The sequence below is a fragment of the Phyllobates terribilis genome, unplaced genomic scaffold (genome assembly GCF_046119375.1).
Source record: "Phyllobates terribilis strain yellow unplaced genomic scaffold, ASM4611937v1 Scaffold_4__5_contigs__length_816908805, whole genome shotgun sequence".
NCBI classification, from domain to species: Eukaryota; Metazoa; Chordata; class Amphibia; order Anura; family Dendrobatidae; genus Phyllobates; species Phyllobates terribilis.
In genome coordinates, this window is record NW_027362764.1 from 384,176,142 (window position 1) to 384,194,292 (window position 18,151).

General features: G+C 41.5%; 1 protein-coding gene across 2 annotated transcripts in view; it reads left to right on the top strand.

Moving 5' to 3' along the window:
* Positions 1-18,151, top strand: part of GALNT1 (polypeptide N-acetylgalactosaminyltransferase 1) — a 148,059-nt gene that overhangs the window by 117,874 nt on the left and 12,034 nt on the right. For both annotated transcript variants that reach the window (XM_073678491.1, XM_073678490.1), the window contains exons 6-8: positions 12,073-12,243; positions 17,661-17,778; positions 17,948-18,128. In XM_073678491.1, coding sequence (XP_073534592.1) covers positions 12,073-12,243; positions 17,661-17,778; positions 17,948-18,128 — 470 coding nt within the window. The remainder of the gene's footprint in view (positions 1-12,072; positions 12,244-17,660; positions 17,779-17,947; positions 18,129-18,151) is intronic.

Below are 18,151 nucleotides of genomic sequence, written 5' to 3' on the forward strand. Positions count from 1 at the left end.
CATTACAGTAGGGGATCACAGCTGATTCTTTTTGTGAGGCAAAACATTTAACTCCCTGTTTTCAAGCAATGTTTTACCTGAAATAAAGAATCAGCTGAGATCCTATGCTGTCCAATCTGTATACTCTTTTGTTTCCTGCCCTGCCTAGGAGCTGTGGTATGATCAGACCATGTCCCAGCACGGTCAGACACAGCCATTACACAGATACCAAAAGCAATGAACTGGAGTATAAGTTGGTGTGCATACAGCGTGTAGATGCATGTTCACACTGGCCATTAAACAGACAAAACCCAAGCCAAAAAGAGCAAATACCCTGCAGGAAATAAATGGCACTAGTGCATGAAAATAATATAGGGTACTTGGTTAACATAATTTTGATCACAAAATGTTAAAGCCATCCCACCACGTCACGGTGCCCCTATTTGGGACGGTCCTAACCTCTAGTATTACAGAGTACAAAGCAGAAGCACATTTTTTTAAACCCATACAATTGTGGAACTTATTATTCCAAGATCTATTAATCATAATGTACTTTGTTTGTCTGGAAACCCTTTAAGAGCTAGAGGTTAAGTATACGGTGCATCACCACTTCCTTTACTTATCATGTGATCTATTCTATCCCCCAAAGGTAATTGGTGAATATCATAGTGGGGTTAAGTAAGCTCACAGCATTGGGGTAACTGTTAAAATCTACTGCTGGCCCATATGTGGAGCCGCTCCCTAGTGTAGCAGCAGTACATCCTCATTATACAATACAAGTCATTATTTTCAGAACCTGTCTTTGCAATGGTCATGGTGATGTCACGCTTCTGAATGTGTCCCAGATGAAGCGCATGCCAAGTTATTCATATTGGCACCATGACCCACCATGATGTTGCTGGGACCAAGCAGTATGTACTACCCATCAAGGGAGTCACAAGACCGCGTTTAAAAGTCGTGTATATGCTGCTCTCCAGGACAGTCACACAAGTGCACCATAATGATGTAGTGCACTGATGCCAGGGACTATTCTCCGCACATGGTTAGCCAAATATTGTGAGAGCATGTGTGATAGTGCCCAGCCAAAATAACTGTGATCACATATTGAAACTCTACGAGCATGCCCAGCAGCACGTCAGACATCTCCTTATCAACCAGGATCCCCCAGGCATTCGCATCAGATTCTCATGTGTCCCGAAGTACTAGACATTCTCCGAGCCAGTCCAGATTTAAAGAAGTACCCTTGCTAGCGTCTAACTTGTGCTTGATAAGCTTGGTGGTAACATCCCACAAGTTGGACCCATCATACATTGCAGGCTGTAAATGATAAAACCTTTTAATATAATAAAACCTTTTATTCCTTGGCCTGTTTTAATTTCTGTACAAATTAAATGGGTCCTGTGAATACATTCAAAGCAATCATAATGGGTAGTGGAAACAAAGATGTATCTCATTATCTGAAGGGGTGTAATCAGAAATGCTTATTATATTTTATGGCGGGCAAGTGGACCTGCTAAATTTTTGTTGAATGGAGCTAGTCATACCTTCTGTTAAAGGGGTACTGGAATAGAGCACTACTCCCTATAGAATGCAAGTGGATTTTCAGATTGCGTTCCATACTACCTGGTGGACTTTTATTGAAAACTTGAATTATACATGTTTGATTCATTCATTTATTTATTTATGTGAATACTTTTAATACATAATGTAAAATTAAGTAAGTTTTAAGGATTTTTTTTTTTTGCTTTTTCTGTGATGGGATTTAGAACTCCTTGGTGTGTATTACCACCTGTTCATTTCTGCTGTACGGTGATTAAATCATTAAAGAGAATCTGTCACCATGAAAATGTCATCCAATCTGCAGGCAGCATGTTATAGAGCAGGGGTCCTCAAACTGCGGCCCGCGGAGGACTTTCATCCGGCCCGCCGGGCTATGGGCGGAGGAGAGGAGAGCGGTGTCAGCGCCCGCCCTTCCCCCCCGCTTGCTCAGGGCCCTGGCAGCCCGATACTTACCTCTCCCCGTGCCTCAGCAGATCCGCTGTCTTCCTGCTCTGCGCTTCCTGTGACGTCTCAGGTCAGAGGCTACGGTGACGTCTTTACACCGCGCCCTCCCGAGTGCCGTCACAGGCAGCGCAGAGCAGGACGACGACGCCGCGACGCTGGAGTCCAGACCTGAGTAGAGCAGCGGCAGCTGGTGAGGAGGAGTGAGGTGAGTATTGGATTTTTTTTTTTTTTTAATGTATAGAGGCATAGGTTATTATATGGGGGGAGAGGTGACATCCTGCAAGGGGTATAATATGGGGGGTGACATGCTGCATGTGGCATTATATGGGGGGGTGACATGCTGCATGGGGCATTATATGGGGGGGTGACATGCTGCATGGGGCATTATATGGGGGGGTGACATGCTCCATGGGGCATTATATGGGGGGTGGCATCCAGCATGGGGCATTATAAGGGGGGGGACAGCCTGCATGAGGCATGGTGGAACAGCCTGCATATGGCATTATAAGGGGGAAACAGCCTGCCTATTGGGAACATTTACCTGCCCATTGAGGACCTATGCTGCCTATTGGGGATATTTACCTGCCTATTGGGGACATTTACCTGCCTATTGGGGACATTTACCTGCCTATTGGGGACCTATGCCTGCCTATTGGGGACATTTACCTGCCTATTGGGGACATTTACCTGCCTATTGGGGATATTTACCTGCCTATTGGGGATATTTACCTGCCTATTGGGGACCTATGCTGCCTATTGGGTACATTTACCTGCCTATTGGGGATATTTACCTGCCTATTGGGGACATTTACCTGCCTATTGGGGACATTTACCTGCCTATTGGGGACCTATGCCTGCCTATTGGGGACCTATGCCTGCCTATTGGGGACCTATGCCTGCCTATTGGGGACATTTACCTGCCTATTGGGTACATTTACCTGCCTATTGGGGATATTTACCTGCCTATTGGGGACATTTACCTGCCTATTGGGGACATTTACCTGCCTATTGGGGACCTATGCCTGCCTATTGGGGACCTATGCCTGCCTATTGGGGACATTTACCTGCCTATTGGGGATATTTACCTGCCTATTGGGGATATTTACCTGCCTATTGGGGATATTTACCTGCCTATTGGGGACCTATGCTGCCTATTGGGGACATTTACCTGCCTATTGGGTACATTTACCTGCCTATTGGGGATATTTACCTGCCTATTGAGGACCTATGCTGCCTATTGGGGACATTTACCTGCCTATTGGGGACATTTACCTGCCTATTGGGGACATATACCTGCCTATTGAGGACCTATGCTGCCTATTGGGTACAGTTACCTACCTATTGAAATACCGGTTGATTTAACTTTACTTGTTCTTCATTTTAAATATTGTATTTGTTCCTGTATTGTTTTTTTTACTACAAAATAAGATATGTGCAGTGTGCATAGGAATTTGTTCATGTGTTTTTTTTAAAAACTATATTCCGGCCCTCCAATGGTCTGATGGACTGTGAACTGGCCCCCTGTTTAAAAAGTTTGAGGACCCCTGTTATAGAGCAAGTGGAGTGGAGTAGATTGATATATAGTTATCTGAGAATTGATTCAGTATAACCTGGTATTTTCAGTCCAGTGGGCGGTCCCATCATTGACTGATAGCTGTGTCTTTGCACACTTCTACATAGAAAGCTGTCAGTCACTGATAGGACTGCCCACTGGATCGAAAATACCAGAAAGAGCAGAGGATTAAATGATGAAACACAGGTTATACTGAATCTTTCCTCATAAAACTATATATCAGTCTATTCAGTTTCCCCTGCTCTCTAACATGCTGCCTGCAGATCGGACTGCATTTTCATAGTGACAGGTTGTCTTTAAAAGGCTATTCTCCTATTATTAAATTGTTTTAGTTAGATAACATGAAAGTAAGCAAGTTTGCGATTGACTTGCTTTTTCTATCTTTCATTTTCCTGTTGTGAGAGCTTATATCTTTCATAGTATACAGATTGTTTCCAAAGAACTTTGCCAGTTGTTGGACCCTGGTCAAGTATGTGCAGTAGTAACATTCCATGAGAGGAGTTAACTCCTAACATTCCAGTCAGCTCTCTCCAGCCCACCTCATTCTATACAGCAGTTAGTTGCTCGCCTCCCTCTCCTTCCCTGTCAGCTCCTGAAAGAGCTCTTACAGTCCTACATAATCACAATCCCCTGGCCTCCGCATCGGCAATATCCAGATCACGCCTCCTAATCACAACTCTCACTTTCATGAGCTGTGTGCGTGTTCAAATGCACTGTTCTCTGGGTAAATATATGGATGATGCTGTAGACTCAACACTGACAAACTGTTAAGGTGCAGTAGCAGGAGGAAGTTCTTGGATCAGAACTGTGAAGAGACAACTTTATAATACCCCCTTTTAAGTCCTTTTTTTTCTGTGCTGCAACTTGAAGCACAATTAGAAAACTGTACTCAATCGTTCCTTGGCTTGGTTCTCAGTCACATTACAAACATCCCAACACAAGTACGCGTGGCATTACCCAAATGAGCATTAAAACATGCGTTAGTTCAAAGTAAACAGCAAATTGTTATCTATCCTTCTGAAATCCAAGTGACATTGTTCTAGTGTCAGCCATCAGTGAGAAGATTAGGACCAGATGCATGTCCTATTAAACCGGCCCCGGCGACAGTGGTGCGTAGCAGAATCTGTACCCGTCTCACCAGACCACCTCATGCTGGGTGTACGGAGCTACATGTGGGAGAGTACTGGTAGATATAGATATATATTGATATACATATATTATATGTATATTTCTTTTAATTTCCAGTGAACCTGTACTTGGTCTTCAGCTCTGAGGCTATAGATTTCAGAATAGATTTGTATTCTGTGGAGGACAGGGGTAGATTTTAATTGGTGAAATTGTACCAGTGCTGAAAGCGTGTTGTGCAGAAGAATACCAGGTATTGATTTTTAGCTGAATCAGACAACACAGCGCTACTCTTCCTGTAGTCCTCATATTAAACTACTATACAGAAGGTCTGTTTGCATTTTGTCTAAACCAGATCTCTAAAGAAAAGCTTGTTCTTGGCATGTTGCCGCCCTGAAGCTTCAATCAATAGGACGAGGTTAAAATTACACGCCTCCTTGTCCGTGGTATCATGGATTTATTCTTATTTGACAATGCAAGCTTAACCTTAGAAAACTGCTTCTAAAACTTAGTTGTAATTATTATTAGCAGGGCTGGAACAGCGATCACATCTGCTATCAATTATAGCTGCCTTCCTTTGCATTGCAAGTGGCAATGACCCTTGAAAATCATTGGCTGGATTTTAGGGCCCAGTTCATTAAGACTGGCCTTTTGCACGACAATCTTATTCAAGGCTCCTCTGAAGTGAGATGTACCTAACGAATGAAGAGCCTTATGCCACTTAATGAGTTAGAACAGCTGTTCGCCTCCTCCAGAAATATTACTCCAGACCATTCTGGTGCATGTCTATAAAGTTGCGTAACTTTTGATAAATTTGCCGAGTGGGCTTCACCCACCCCAGCTTCACTTACTTTGGCAAAGCTGCCCGGGACTGACGTAAAAACTACAAAAGTGGCTACGTTTTTGCCCAATTTCAAGTTGTGCAAATATTTTGTGACGTTTGAAGATCTTATACGACAGAATTCGTATCAGGGCAAACAAGCTTTGGAAAGGCATGTACCTGTTCATGATTAAGGAGCGTCTGACTCCACCACACCCCCTCAAGACCGGTAAGAAAATCCCTGGTCTTGCTGAATCTAGCTTTTGGGGTTTAAAATGTAGAACTTCATGGTGCGCCTCACAGTAAGTCAGGCATTAGTTATGCATTCAGAATATTACTGTAATCACTGGGCAATTGACATGTCATACCTTTGCACCATAAGACATACCTGAATACATGACTCGCCAAGGTTTAGATCCGTGTTTCCCAAACTCCAGTCCTCACGGCCCCCAACACATCATGTTTTCAGGATTTCCTTAGTATTGCACAGATGATGGGAGTAGGCATCAGGAATTCTCTCACCTGTCCAATACTATGGAAATCCTGAAAACATGACCTGTGGGAGGCCATGAGGACTGGAGTGTGGGAAACACTGGTTTAGACGTTAGTAAATAGAATAAAATACTTAATACACCTTTTATAGGGTCTGTATGAATGTGAGCATGTTTTATCAGAAGGAGATTAACACTAGAGGACTAGAGTAAACCTGCTGCCATATAGTTCTCCATATTCATGAGCTGTGTGTAACCCCTTTCCTACCACTGATTGTCAGTTTTCTGCCTATGCAGAGTGTAAACAAAAAGCTTCCATTCAGTGTTGTGGGCAGGGATATATAGATCTTTGCATTCAGAGAACTGCAAGGTCTGCAGCAGATAAAACAGTGGTCTTATAAAAATTGCATCAAACAGGTTAGTAGGTGATACATTGCTGCAATCAGGGTCTCTGCCCCTACATCATTCTGCTCTCGGTGACAAATTCCCTTTAAGTGATTGCTGAGCAGATAATGTTATATAGGAAAAGACTTATTTTCACATGTACCAACCAGTCAGTTCCTTTTGTAACTGAAAAATTGTTCAAATAGTTGTTGTAATGTGTTTTATTTTTATAATTGTGTGTGAAAGTGTTTGCCCCCGTCCTGATTTCTTATTCTTTTGCATGTTTGTCACACTTAAAGCGAATCTGTCACCCCCTGGCACTTATCTGACCTCTAATATGAGCATACAGGTGATAGACATGTATATCTATACCTACCTGTATGCCTCATGATATAGGTCTTGTTGCTGTGAAATGTCTTTTTATTCCCACAAGTTTCTGATGTATTCCCGTCCAGGGGCCTGCAAGAAATCCCACCTCCTTTTGAATTATAATGTTTACCCCCTCCCATTTACTTCACAGTGCCCTGTGACGTGCAGTCGCTGCGGCCAAGTCCCGAGCCTGCGCACTTCACCTTTTACACAAGGTGCACTTCTTCCTGCCATCTATATTCATTGTAGAGCAAAGATCTTGTCCGCAGGCGCCGGGAAGTCAGAGTGACTCTCATTTCAGATCACAAAACAACTTTAAATATTAGACAAAGATAACACAAGTAAAAAAAAAAATGCAGTTTTTAAATGAAGGCCTTTATTATTAAGGGAAAAAGAAATCCAAACCTACAGGGCCCTGTGTGAAAGTGATTGCCCCTAAACCTAATAGCTTGTTGGGCCACCCTTAGCGGCAACAACTGTAATCAAGCGTTTGCAATAACTGGCAGTGACTCTTACACTGCTCTCAAGGAAAGCGGAGTTCAATTTCCCTACCCACACACAGGCCTGATTACTGCCTCATCTGTTTTCAATCAAGAAATCACTTAAATAGGACCTGCCTGACAAAGTAAAGTATACCAAAAGATCCTCAAAAGCTAGACCTCATGCTGCAATCCGAATAAATTCAGGAACAAATGAGAAACAAAGTAATTGAGATCGATCAGTCTGGAAAAGGTTATAAAGTCATTTCTAAAGCTTTGGGACTCCAGCTAACCACAGTGAGGGCCATTATCCACAAATGGTGAAAACATGCAACAGTAGTGAACCTTTCCAGGAGTGGCCGGCCAACCAAAATTACCCCAAAAGTGCAAAGACGACTCATCCAAGATGTCACCGAAGACCCCACAGCAACATCCAAAGAACTGCAGGCCTCACTTGCCTCTGTTAAGGTCAGTGTTCATGACTCCACCATAAGAAAGAGACTGGGAAAGAATGGCATGCATGGCAGAGTTCCAAGACGAAAACCACTGTTGAGCAAAAAAAAAACATAAAGGCTCGTCTCAGTTTTGCCAGAAAACATCTTGATGATCGCCAGACTTTTGGGAGAATACTGTGGACTGATGAGACAAAAGTTGAACTTTTTGGAAGGTGCATGTCCCATTACATCTGGCGTAGAAACTACACAGCATTTCATAAAAGGAACATCATACCAACAGTAAAATATAGTGGTGGTAGTGTGATGGTCTGGGGCTGTTTTTCTGCTTTAGGACCTGGAAAACGTGCTGTAGTAAATGGAACCACAAATTCTGCTGTCTACCAAAAGATCCTGAAAGAGAATGTCCGGCCATCTGTTAGTCAAATCAAGCTGAAGCGCACTTGGGTTATGCAGCAGGACAATGATCCAAAACACTTCAGCAAGTCCACCTCTAAATGGCTTAAGAAAAACAAAATTAAGACTTTTCAGTGGACTAAAATTAAGACTTTGCAGTGGTCAAAGTCCTTACCCTAATCTGATTGAGATGCTGTGGCATGACCTTAAATAGGCGGTTCATGCTCGGAAACCCTCTGTGGCTGAATTACAACAATTTTGCAAAGTTGAGTGGACCAAAATTCCTCCAGAGCGTTATAAAAGACTCATTGCCAGTTATCGCAAACGCTTGATTGCAGTTGTTACTTCTAAGGTCGGCCCAACCAGTTATTAGGTTTAGGGGGCAATCACTATCACACAGGGCCCTGTAGGTTTGAATTTCTTTTTCCCTTAATAATAAAGACCTTCATTTAAAAAAATACATTTTGTGTTATCTTTGTGTAATATTTAAATTTGTTTTGTGATCTGAATCATTTAAGTGTGACAAACATGCAAAAGTCTAAAAAATCAGGAAGGGGGCAAACACTTTTTCCGACCACTGTATCTGTAGTTGTGTTAATTTACTCTGGACAATTTACATTACAAATGGTTGTAACATATCTGATTGATATTCACATGAAAGGGATTTAGGTTTGGGATGATGGGGTAGTACAAGCCTACTTGAAAAGGGCTAGAACCAGAATTTATAATTTAGTGTATTTCCTCGGTCCCCCTTCCACCCCACATTACCTCCTCGACTCAGCAGCAAAGATTTTTAATTACATGGTTCACTTTTTGCTGCCTAGGTTACTGGCCACCCGCAATGTCTCTCAGGTGGCCTGTTTCCTAGACCAGGGGCGCAGCGGTTGTAAGCGGATTGCTATAGGTTTAGTAAGTGCCTCTTTGATGCTGGCCCGATACACTAGATCTGGCCAACTTCATTGCCAATGTGCTTGTCTGATGCTTTCTCCACGAGCAGCCTAGGAGGCTGCACAGTACAGACCAGTGGCACTACCTTGCGCTGGTCTGTACCGTCAGGAGCACTCCACTTCCCAACCAACCCGGAAACCAATAGGCAGAAGAGCAGTATGTCCCTCAAGAAAGAGGCTTGGACAACGCCTTTAACATGGAACATTTTTATTGCAAACCTTGAAGCCAGTGGGACATTTAATTTTTCTAATATACACTGATCAGCCATACCATTAAAACCTCTGAAAAACGTAACACATTGGTTATTTTGTTATGGGGGTACCAGTCAAGGGGTGAAATATTTTAAACAGCAAATGAACAGTCAATTTTGATGATGGTTAAAAAATGGGAAATTAGGCAAGTGTAAAATTGTGAGTTAATTTGGCGAAGACCAAATTGTAATCACTAGACGACTCTGAAATTGTAAATTACAATAGTGGCAGGTCTTGTAGGACGTTCCCTCGGCTGCGCAGAGCTGTTTCTATTAGATGAGGGAACCCTACACAATGTTGGGCAGGTTATATGTTATGGTTGACTGGCGTATGCTTCCTGTGAATATGCTGCTGAGCAGCGGACAATGTAATGTGGGCTACTGACTTATAGGTGAGAGGTTGGGAACTTGACTGCCCTGAAATTGTCTCATTTTATTAGTAGAAAGCTCCTCGCAGGAAGAATCGACACCCTTATATCAATATATATGTATAATGCTGATTTATGCCATGTATTCATTTACTATGTATACATAGAACAGCTAATTTATGCTATATATAATATATCGGATATTGTAAAACAAATCTGTTTTAAGCCATTCATTATGAAGAGTAAGCATATCCATATTTGATAGGGAGTTGCTTTTTTATGTCAAAGTTGCCTTCTGCTAAGTTGACCTTGGTGTCCTAACTGCAAGGTCATCAGTGATCAGAACCAGATAGCATTTGCTGATTATTCCATCTAACAAGGAAACAATTTTTGAATTGCAGATGAGTAGAGAAAAATGTGATTGTGTTCGAGTTTTGGCAATTCATACAAATGATTGATATCAAAACATCATTGTATCACAGAAAATCAGCATTTTTTAGAAAGATGCACGGAGACCATTATTTTTTAACCTCTTAAATGAGTTGTCCAGACTCCACATTATTTAAAACTCCTTAGAATGGTGTAAAATAATAAAGTTACTATACTCACATTATGACCCCTCCATCGCTACCTTTCTCCTGACTTTTTTGGGGTTCCCGCTGGTCTGTGTACTTTCTGCTTTATTCTAGATGGACAAGTGACTGCTGCCGCCAGTTGTATTTTTCATGGCAGAATTTTAGGGTAAATATGAAGTATGACTTGTTCTTGGTTGTTGAACAGCTCTTCTCTAATGAAACAGCCAAGCACTTGCTACACATGGCACAGGACACACACATGGCTTATTTTGGGCAACATTAGCTGGTCAGACCCAAAGCGATCTATTACTCTAATATAAAATAACAAAATACACCACCAAGTCATATCGAAAAATACCATAAAAAAGTGGACCTAATCAGATGCATCATATATACAGTACAGCATGTGCATGGTTATTTTCCCATTATTTCTGTGGCGATGGGTAAGTAGGCCACTGCCAGGCATAGCAGAACTCGAGGTTATCATCCAAAGTGTGTGGTCCCCAACTTCTGTACAGTTTAGGCCCTGTTCACTTCAGCTTCAGAGGAACCATTAAGAGCCTCTCTCGCAAATGCCAGCATGCAACTCTCATTTTCTGTCTGTCAAAACAGCAGACACCACAGAAGATGAAGGCAGACCCCATTATATAATTCAGTTAGGTTTGTTGGTTGCTGCCAGTGTCTTCAGAAGGATCCTGCCCTGTGTAGCAATATCTTTCGCTGGAAACCATGATGCAGGTGTGAAGAAAGTTGTCCATAAGCTGTACATTTGATTAATGTCGCTGGTCTAAGCAGACCATCTAATGTGTATGGGGGAGAGAGGGGCTCCCTTACTCTTCTCGAAAGGCAGATGTCAGGGAGAAAAGTGATTATACTGGTGGATTTCAACATGGCGTTGTCTAGAAACCCTATTGATTGCCTAGACTGTAAAGAATCAAAGGTTGCTTTATAACGTCTTATTATGACTTAATAGCGTCTCTGTGCACGTGCTCACTGCTTTAGTCACCCAGGCAGATTGTGTCACTGGTTCTTTATAGACTTTTCACTGCAATCACTTCCATTCTTGATTTGGCAAACGTCATATGTTTGGGTTTTATTATCCTTCATAATTATAATCTATCAAATATTTAACCAGCTCAGTCAAGCTATGCTCTAATCCTTGTTCACACTTATTAAGGTAATAGGTATATATGCTCATTACACACATTGATTAAGGTATGCACCAATAATCCAGGTACTGTGATCAGTGGTGCCAATAACCTTTTTGCTACTTAAAGCGAGAAGTTACTTGTTGAAATGGACAGGGATGATCTGTCTGCCCACATGGAGCACTCTTTCAGTCAAATTCTCACTTGGTCATAGGGATAGTACCTCCTTAATTGTGATGACTAGGGATAGGAGTGCTGTTTGCTTTTTAACTTGGAGGGCCCTATAATAGCTTTCCAACTTTAAAGGGGACCTGAAGTCTGAGACATACAAAATATTAGACATTTGCAGTATGATTTCAATCAGATAGTGCTAACATAATGCCAACAAGCTCGAAATGGTTGTGACTTTGACACTTCAGATGCATCAGTCCCTTTTTCTGCTTACTGTAGTGGACGTTTCTGTTGACTTTACTGCATTGTGTTAATTATGTATTTATTATAATTATTAAAGATTTTTTCAGGGATTATAAATAATTTAACAGTTTATTACCTCCAGAATCCGTTTAAATCTTTTTTTTTTTTTTTTTTTTTAAACATACTAATAAATTAATAGACCTACACTTGAAAATCAATTGAAAGCTGCAAATTCTATAAAGTATATTATTTCTGCACCATCTTAAATATGAATTTGTTTTTCTGTCTGTTATGAAGGAGGACTGTGGTTTGCCCCATCATTGATGTAATTAGCGACGATACCTTTGAGTACATGGCCGGTTCTGACATGACTTATGGTGGGTTCAATTGGAAATTGAACTTCAGATGGTACCCTGTTCCCCAGCGTGAAATGGATCGGAGGAGAGGAGATCGAACTCTTCCCGTCAGGTGAGATGGTGGATTGATTGGTTTCTTTGACATCTTTACACTGAATTCTGATTTGTGTAATGCTAGGTATTGGGTGGATACAGTGAGTTTATTATCTATACTCATTGCATTACTGTATAGCTCCAGTAATTAGGCATTTCCATGTTCTTTACTATGATGCTTTGTAGGAAGATGGGAATCGTGTAACAGATAAACAAGGATAAAGCTGACACAGCAGATGTGGTCCCCAAACTGATTCCCTATTAGTCCTTTTCTGCCTGACTTTGTCTAGTTTGTTTAGTTTACTTTTATTGTGGAGACTTGAATACTCTTAAATGCCAAAGTCATAAAACATGTTAAAACTTTGAAAAAACCCAAGTTTCATGTTTTTGCAGCCTTGTTTCATGTGCACAAACAGCTGATGTAATAAGCCCTTCATAGCACGCCCTGACACTGGGAACATTACGTTTGTATATGACACAGATCATGTCTTTTAGACTAGTGGCTGCAAGCCAAAGCTTGCGTAATGATCATCCACTGCAGTCATTGCCCACAAGAAGAAGGTTTCATGTCTGCCCATTGTAAGGACAGTGCCAGCACTGTTCCATGGTGCCGTAGATTATGCTGACAAGAATAAGCAGCCACACACAAGCTATAATGTAATATGCCTTTAAAAATGCAGTTTGAAGAATTGGAACAGAAAATAGACATAAACCACTTTGCACATTAGTACTCCGGATTTACTGGGTACAGCAACACAAATATTTTGTTTTGGGACTGGAAAAAGACGTTGTATTTTCCTCCAATCTTGTAATTTTCACTTGTAAGAACATTATTTAAAGTGTGGAGGTCACACGACAAAGTCTATTACCAGGATAATTCCTTTCCATACCACAGAATCTCACTGGCTAATTTGTGCTATCCACAACTTTAGAAAAGAAGATTTTAGGGATTCTGAATTTTGACGGCTTTATGCACTAGAAAAAGAAAGTCGAAAGCTTGTTCTTATAGCTAGAAGTAAAACCATGAGGCTATGTGCCCACAATGCAGAAATGCTCCGGATTTTTCTGAGCTTTTCTGCGTCTCCCTTGCAGAAAAATTGCATGCGGATTGTACATGTGTTTTCCTGCCAGGGATAAGCGTAAGTGAAGCGTTCTTCACATGCATTTCCGCATGCCGGTTGACAAGCTCTTTCCAAGCGATTTTAGCGTCACTTGGAAAGTGCTTGACAACTTGGTCACACTATATAAATCCATGCAACCGGCATGGATTTATATAGTGTGACCGTAAAAGAATGGTAAAAAATAAATATTATACTTACCTTCTGATGGCCCCCGGTGTCCTTATCCAATCTGTCTGGTGTCTAGTGGTGGTCTAAAAGGACCTTCCATGACATCATTTAGTCATGTGACGGGTCACGCGACCGCCGACGTCAGCATGACTAAATGACGTCATGGCAGGTCCTTTTAGACCATCGCGAGCTGCCGGCGAGCCAGGAGGACGGATCGCTATGGAGACCGGGCGCCATCGGAAGGTGAGTATAATGTATATTTTTTATTCTTTTTTTTTTCTTTACAGGTACTATGGTACCCGGGTCTGGAGGAGAGTCTTCTCCAAATCCAGGTACCATCCGCACATTGAACCGCATGATATCCACATATGCACATGTACTGATGCGGATATTATGCGATTCAATGCAAGTCAATGGTGGCGAAAACGCCGCGATTGCGCAAAATAATTGTGCGTTTTTGATGCTTTTTCTCCGCGCGGAAATGCACCAAAAACACTAGGTAATTTTTCTGCCAGCTAATGCAATGACAATCCTGATGTGCTGTGCACATAATGCAGAATTTTCCGCTCAGGATTGTGATAGCTTTAAAATCCGCAACATATCTATTTTTTGTAGCGTTTCTGCAGCGCAAAAATGCACAAAGAATGGTACTCGGGCCAGAGAAGAAGACTTTCTCCCATCATCCAACCGCCGCTCCTGCTGATAACACTGAGAGCTATGCGGCTAAGGGAAAAGTAGCCTCCTCAGCCGAGCCGGTGTGTGCGCAGTGTTAAAAAAATAAATAAAATTAAAAATCTAAAAAATTAAAAATATAAAAAACCTTTTTCTCACCTGTCCGGCGTCCTCCCGATGTCCCCTGGCGACCTGATCACCCGATGGCCGGCTTTACAATGACGAGAGCGCGCTCGCTCCCGGCAGTGTACATCGCTGCTGATGGATGAGTTCACGTGAGTTCATCAGCTGAAGATCAGCTGACGAGCTCTGAGACCTCACTTTACAGCACTGGTGCTGTGTGGGAATGTTCCCACGCATAACTGATGCAGTAATAAGGTCACCAGAGCTGATCGTCAGCTGATGAACTCACGTGACCTCATCCAGCAGCACAGCGATGTACACTGACAGCAGTGATTACACTCCTGTCAGTGTATAGTGCTGTCTTCTACCGCAGTCACATCAGTGATTGATGTGGCTGCTGTAGAAGTGAACGTGATCGCCGTGAGCCAATCTGGATTACATCATGACGGCGGACAAGTGAGGGATATGGTGGTTTTATTTTTGTTTTTTTATCAGGAGACAAGGGATTCGGGGATTAGGAGTATAATAAATAAATAATTAAAACCGTATGTCATTTTATGTCAAAAGATTTTATTCTGGCCATGTCTTTATTGAAAAAGCATTGAAACCCTTTCCTACACGGTTAGTAATGGGGGTGTCTTATAGACACCTCTCCATTACTAACCTGGGATTTACAAGGCCTGGGCTTTACAAGGCCAATACAAGGCTGACATGAACCCCAACGTTTTTACCCCACTCGCCACCGCTGCACAGCAGTTGGAAGAGCGGAGGCTAAGTGCCAGATTTGACGCATCTTATAGATGCGCCATTTCTGGGACTGCTGAGGGGTGATATAATTAGCCGCGGAGGGGGCCAGTATTCATGGCCCCTTCCCTGGCTATTAATATCCGCCTCATTTGTCTGTTTAGCCTTTTCTGGTTCGACTTCATAGGCGGACCCTACGTCAGTTTTTTTCTGAGGTCCCCCTGTAATCTAGCCAGTAAAGGCTAAACAAACAGCTGTGGGCTGATATTAATAGCCAGGGAACATTTTTGGCTAATGGCCCCTTCCCCGGCTACTAATATCAGCTCCTAGCGGTTGGCTTTCCCTCTACTGGTTATAAAAATGACGCCGGAGCCCACTCCATTTTTTATTTTTATTTTAGACTATGTGCCCACGATCCGGACGTAGCAGCGCTTTGGAAGCAGCATATTTTTGCTTTGTCCAAAGCATTGCATTTTATTGAACGCAGGTAAATCCGCATGTGTTCACTGAGCCATGCGGATTTACCGCATTCAATGCATTCTAGTGGTCAAATTTCTGTTGCAGAGACTAGATACTCTGCAAGAGAATTTGACATGCTGCGGTCCTGAAAGACGCACCACATGTCAGTGTCAGCGGGTGAGCTGCAGCCTCAGATGCATGCATAGTGGACTTGGGATTTCTAGAAATCCCATCCACTTTGCTGTAACATCTGGACGCTGCATAAACACGCAGCTTCAAACCCTCAGCTGCTCCTGATCATGGGCACGTACCCAAACTCACCCGCAGCATGTCAATTTCTGTAGCGGACACGCTAGTCTTCGCTGCAGATTTTGACCGATTGAAATGTCATTATATGTGGTGGATCCGCATGTACTGACAACAAAAGTGCAGCATTAGAACACAGCGTTTTGGATGCAGTGAAAATATGCTGCGTCCAAAGTGCTACTTATTGCTAATTGTGGGGACATGGGGGCTAACGAAACAGCTGTGAGCTGTTATTAATAATTAGGGAACATGTTTGCCTAATGGCACCTTCCTAGGCTAAAAATAGCAGCTCTCAGCTTCTCCAGAAATGACTTGAATGTAAACGCTAATGAGATTGGGTGTATGGGATTAGCTGACACCTAGCCCTTTTGTTTTGTGATGAAAAGGTGTCAATCAGACCCTTTTATTACTAAACCTAATTAAAGTAAAGAGTTAAATAAATACACACCCAGTAAAACAATTATTTGAAATACAACAGACACATTCTTTAATCATTTAAATTAACCAATATACTCACCCAGGTCTGACTGTAATCCAAGGGTTAAAGCGATGTTACACGTTTCTTTTTTCAAATATCTTTACTTAGCTCCAAAAAGCATTCATTTTTTCTGCAGCATTTTTCCTGCTAAGAGATGCAGAAACGGGCAATCAAATCCTGCACGTGCACACATAGCCATAAGGTTTATGCACACGCCGGCTTTTTTTGCTATTGGAATATTGTTCAGGAAAATGCCAGCAGTGTTTTTCCTGAAGTATTGAAGTATTGACTTTTGATTAATTTTTGCATTGGTTTCCTCTTATTTTATATATGATTGTGTGGGCTTCCAAGCCAGGAGAGTGGACTGGTCACTTCTGTTAGCCACATTACGGCTTTCAAAGCTTGAAGTGATCAAAAGCGAGTAAAGATGAAACGTATGCAGAGTACGTTGTACTAAAATTGCTGTGCATATGTTCATAGGTTTTGGCCTTTTTTAGCACTTTCGGGGAAATCCACCTGTAAAAGATGTTATGTGCACATACCCTTAGAAAGACTGAGCTCGCGATCCTTCTTGAATACTGCGTTCATTGCTGGACACCTACTGAAAGACACTGAAATAAAGTGCATTAATATTATGCAACAGTGTAGGCCTTAGAGGAAAATGGACTTCTCCTACTTACGTGTGGGGGGCTTCCATATGGCAGTTAGGTAATGAATGGGTGATGGAAAAAGCAACACAAGGGTTGCATTAATAATTGTCCTTACTTTAAAATCTATTAAACCACTTGAGCATAAGATTGATGCATATTACTGAGGATCATCCTTTGGGGGATAAGCGGCACTACCACAGACTTCTACAATCTGCCTGTTCATGTTTGTACTACAGAAACAACTACAATTGAATCCTATAAATTAGGCCATAAAGTGCACATATAGAGACCCCAAGAAAAAACACTTTTATAAAAAGACCAAATGAAATATCTAAAAAATACTTTATTTTGACAATTCATTAATAAAATCAAGCCATAAAATGAGAGACACACTTATAATACAAAATATGACACCTGATGAGCGTTTCTCATTGAAATGCTTCATCCAGGTGTTTTTTCTTGGTGTTATTTGTACTACACCAAACTTTTATGTTTGTGCCAATATGACTTCTGGTGCATATACCAAACATAACCGTTCCCCCATTGAAGGCTGGTATACATAAATGCACATGAACTTAATTAGTTACTATATATATATATATATATATATATATATATATATATATATATATATATATATATATATATATATATATATATATATATATATATATATATATATATATATATATATTTTTTTTTTTTTATTTTGCAGGACTCCCACTATGGCTGGTGGCCTCTTTTCAATTGACAGAGATTATTTCCAGGAAATTGGGACATATGATGCTGGAATGGATATTTGGGGAGGGGAGAATTTAGAAATCTCATTTAGGGTAAGTATAACAAAAACTCCAATTTACACCTTACAGGACTGCTGTGAGTTCTCTGTTTTAGCAGACGGCGTCTGTATTTGTGAAAGATGTCATTGTTTTGTTTTTTTTATCATGTTCTATTCACAAAAAGGGGTTCTACCTAATGCTCTGTGTCCCTTTTTTCCTCTAGATATGGCAGTGCGGAGGTACACTTGAAATAGTCACTTGTTCGCATGTTGGTCACGTTTTTCGAAAAGCTACTCCATATACCTTTCCAGGTGGTACAGGACAGATTATAAACAAGAATAATAGGAGGTTGGCAGAAGTGTGGATGGATGAGTTCAAGAACTTCTTTTACATAATTTCACCCGGTGAGATTAATATTTTTATTATC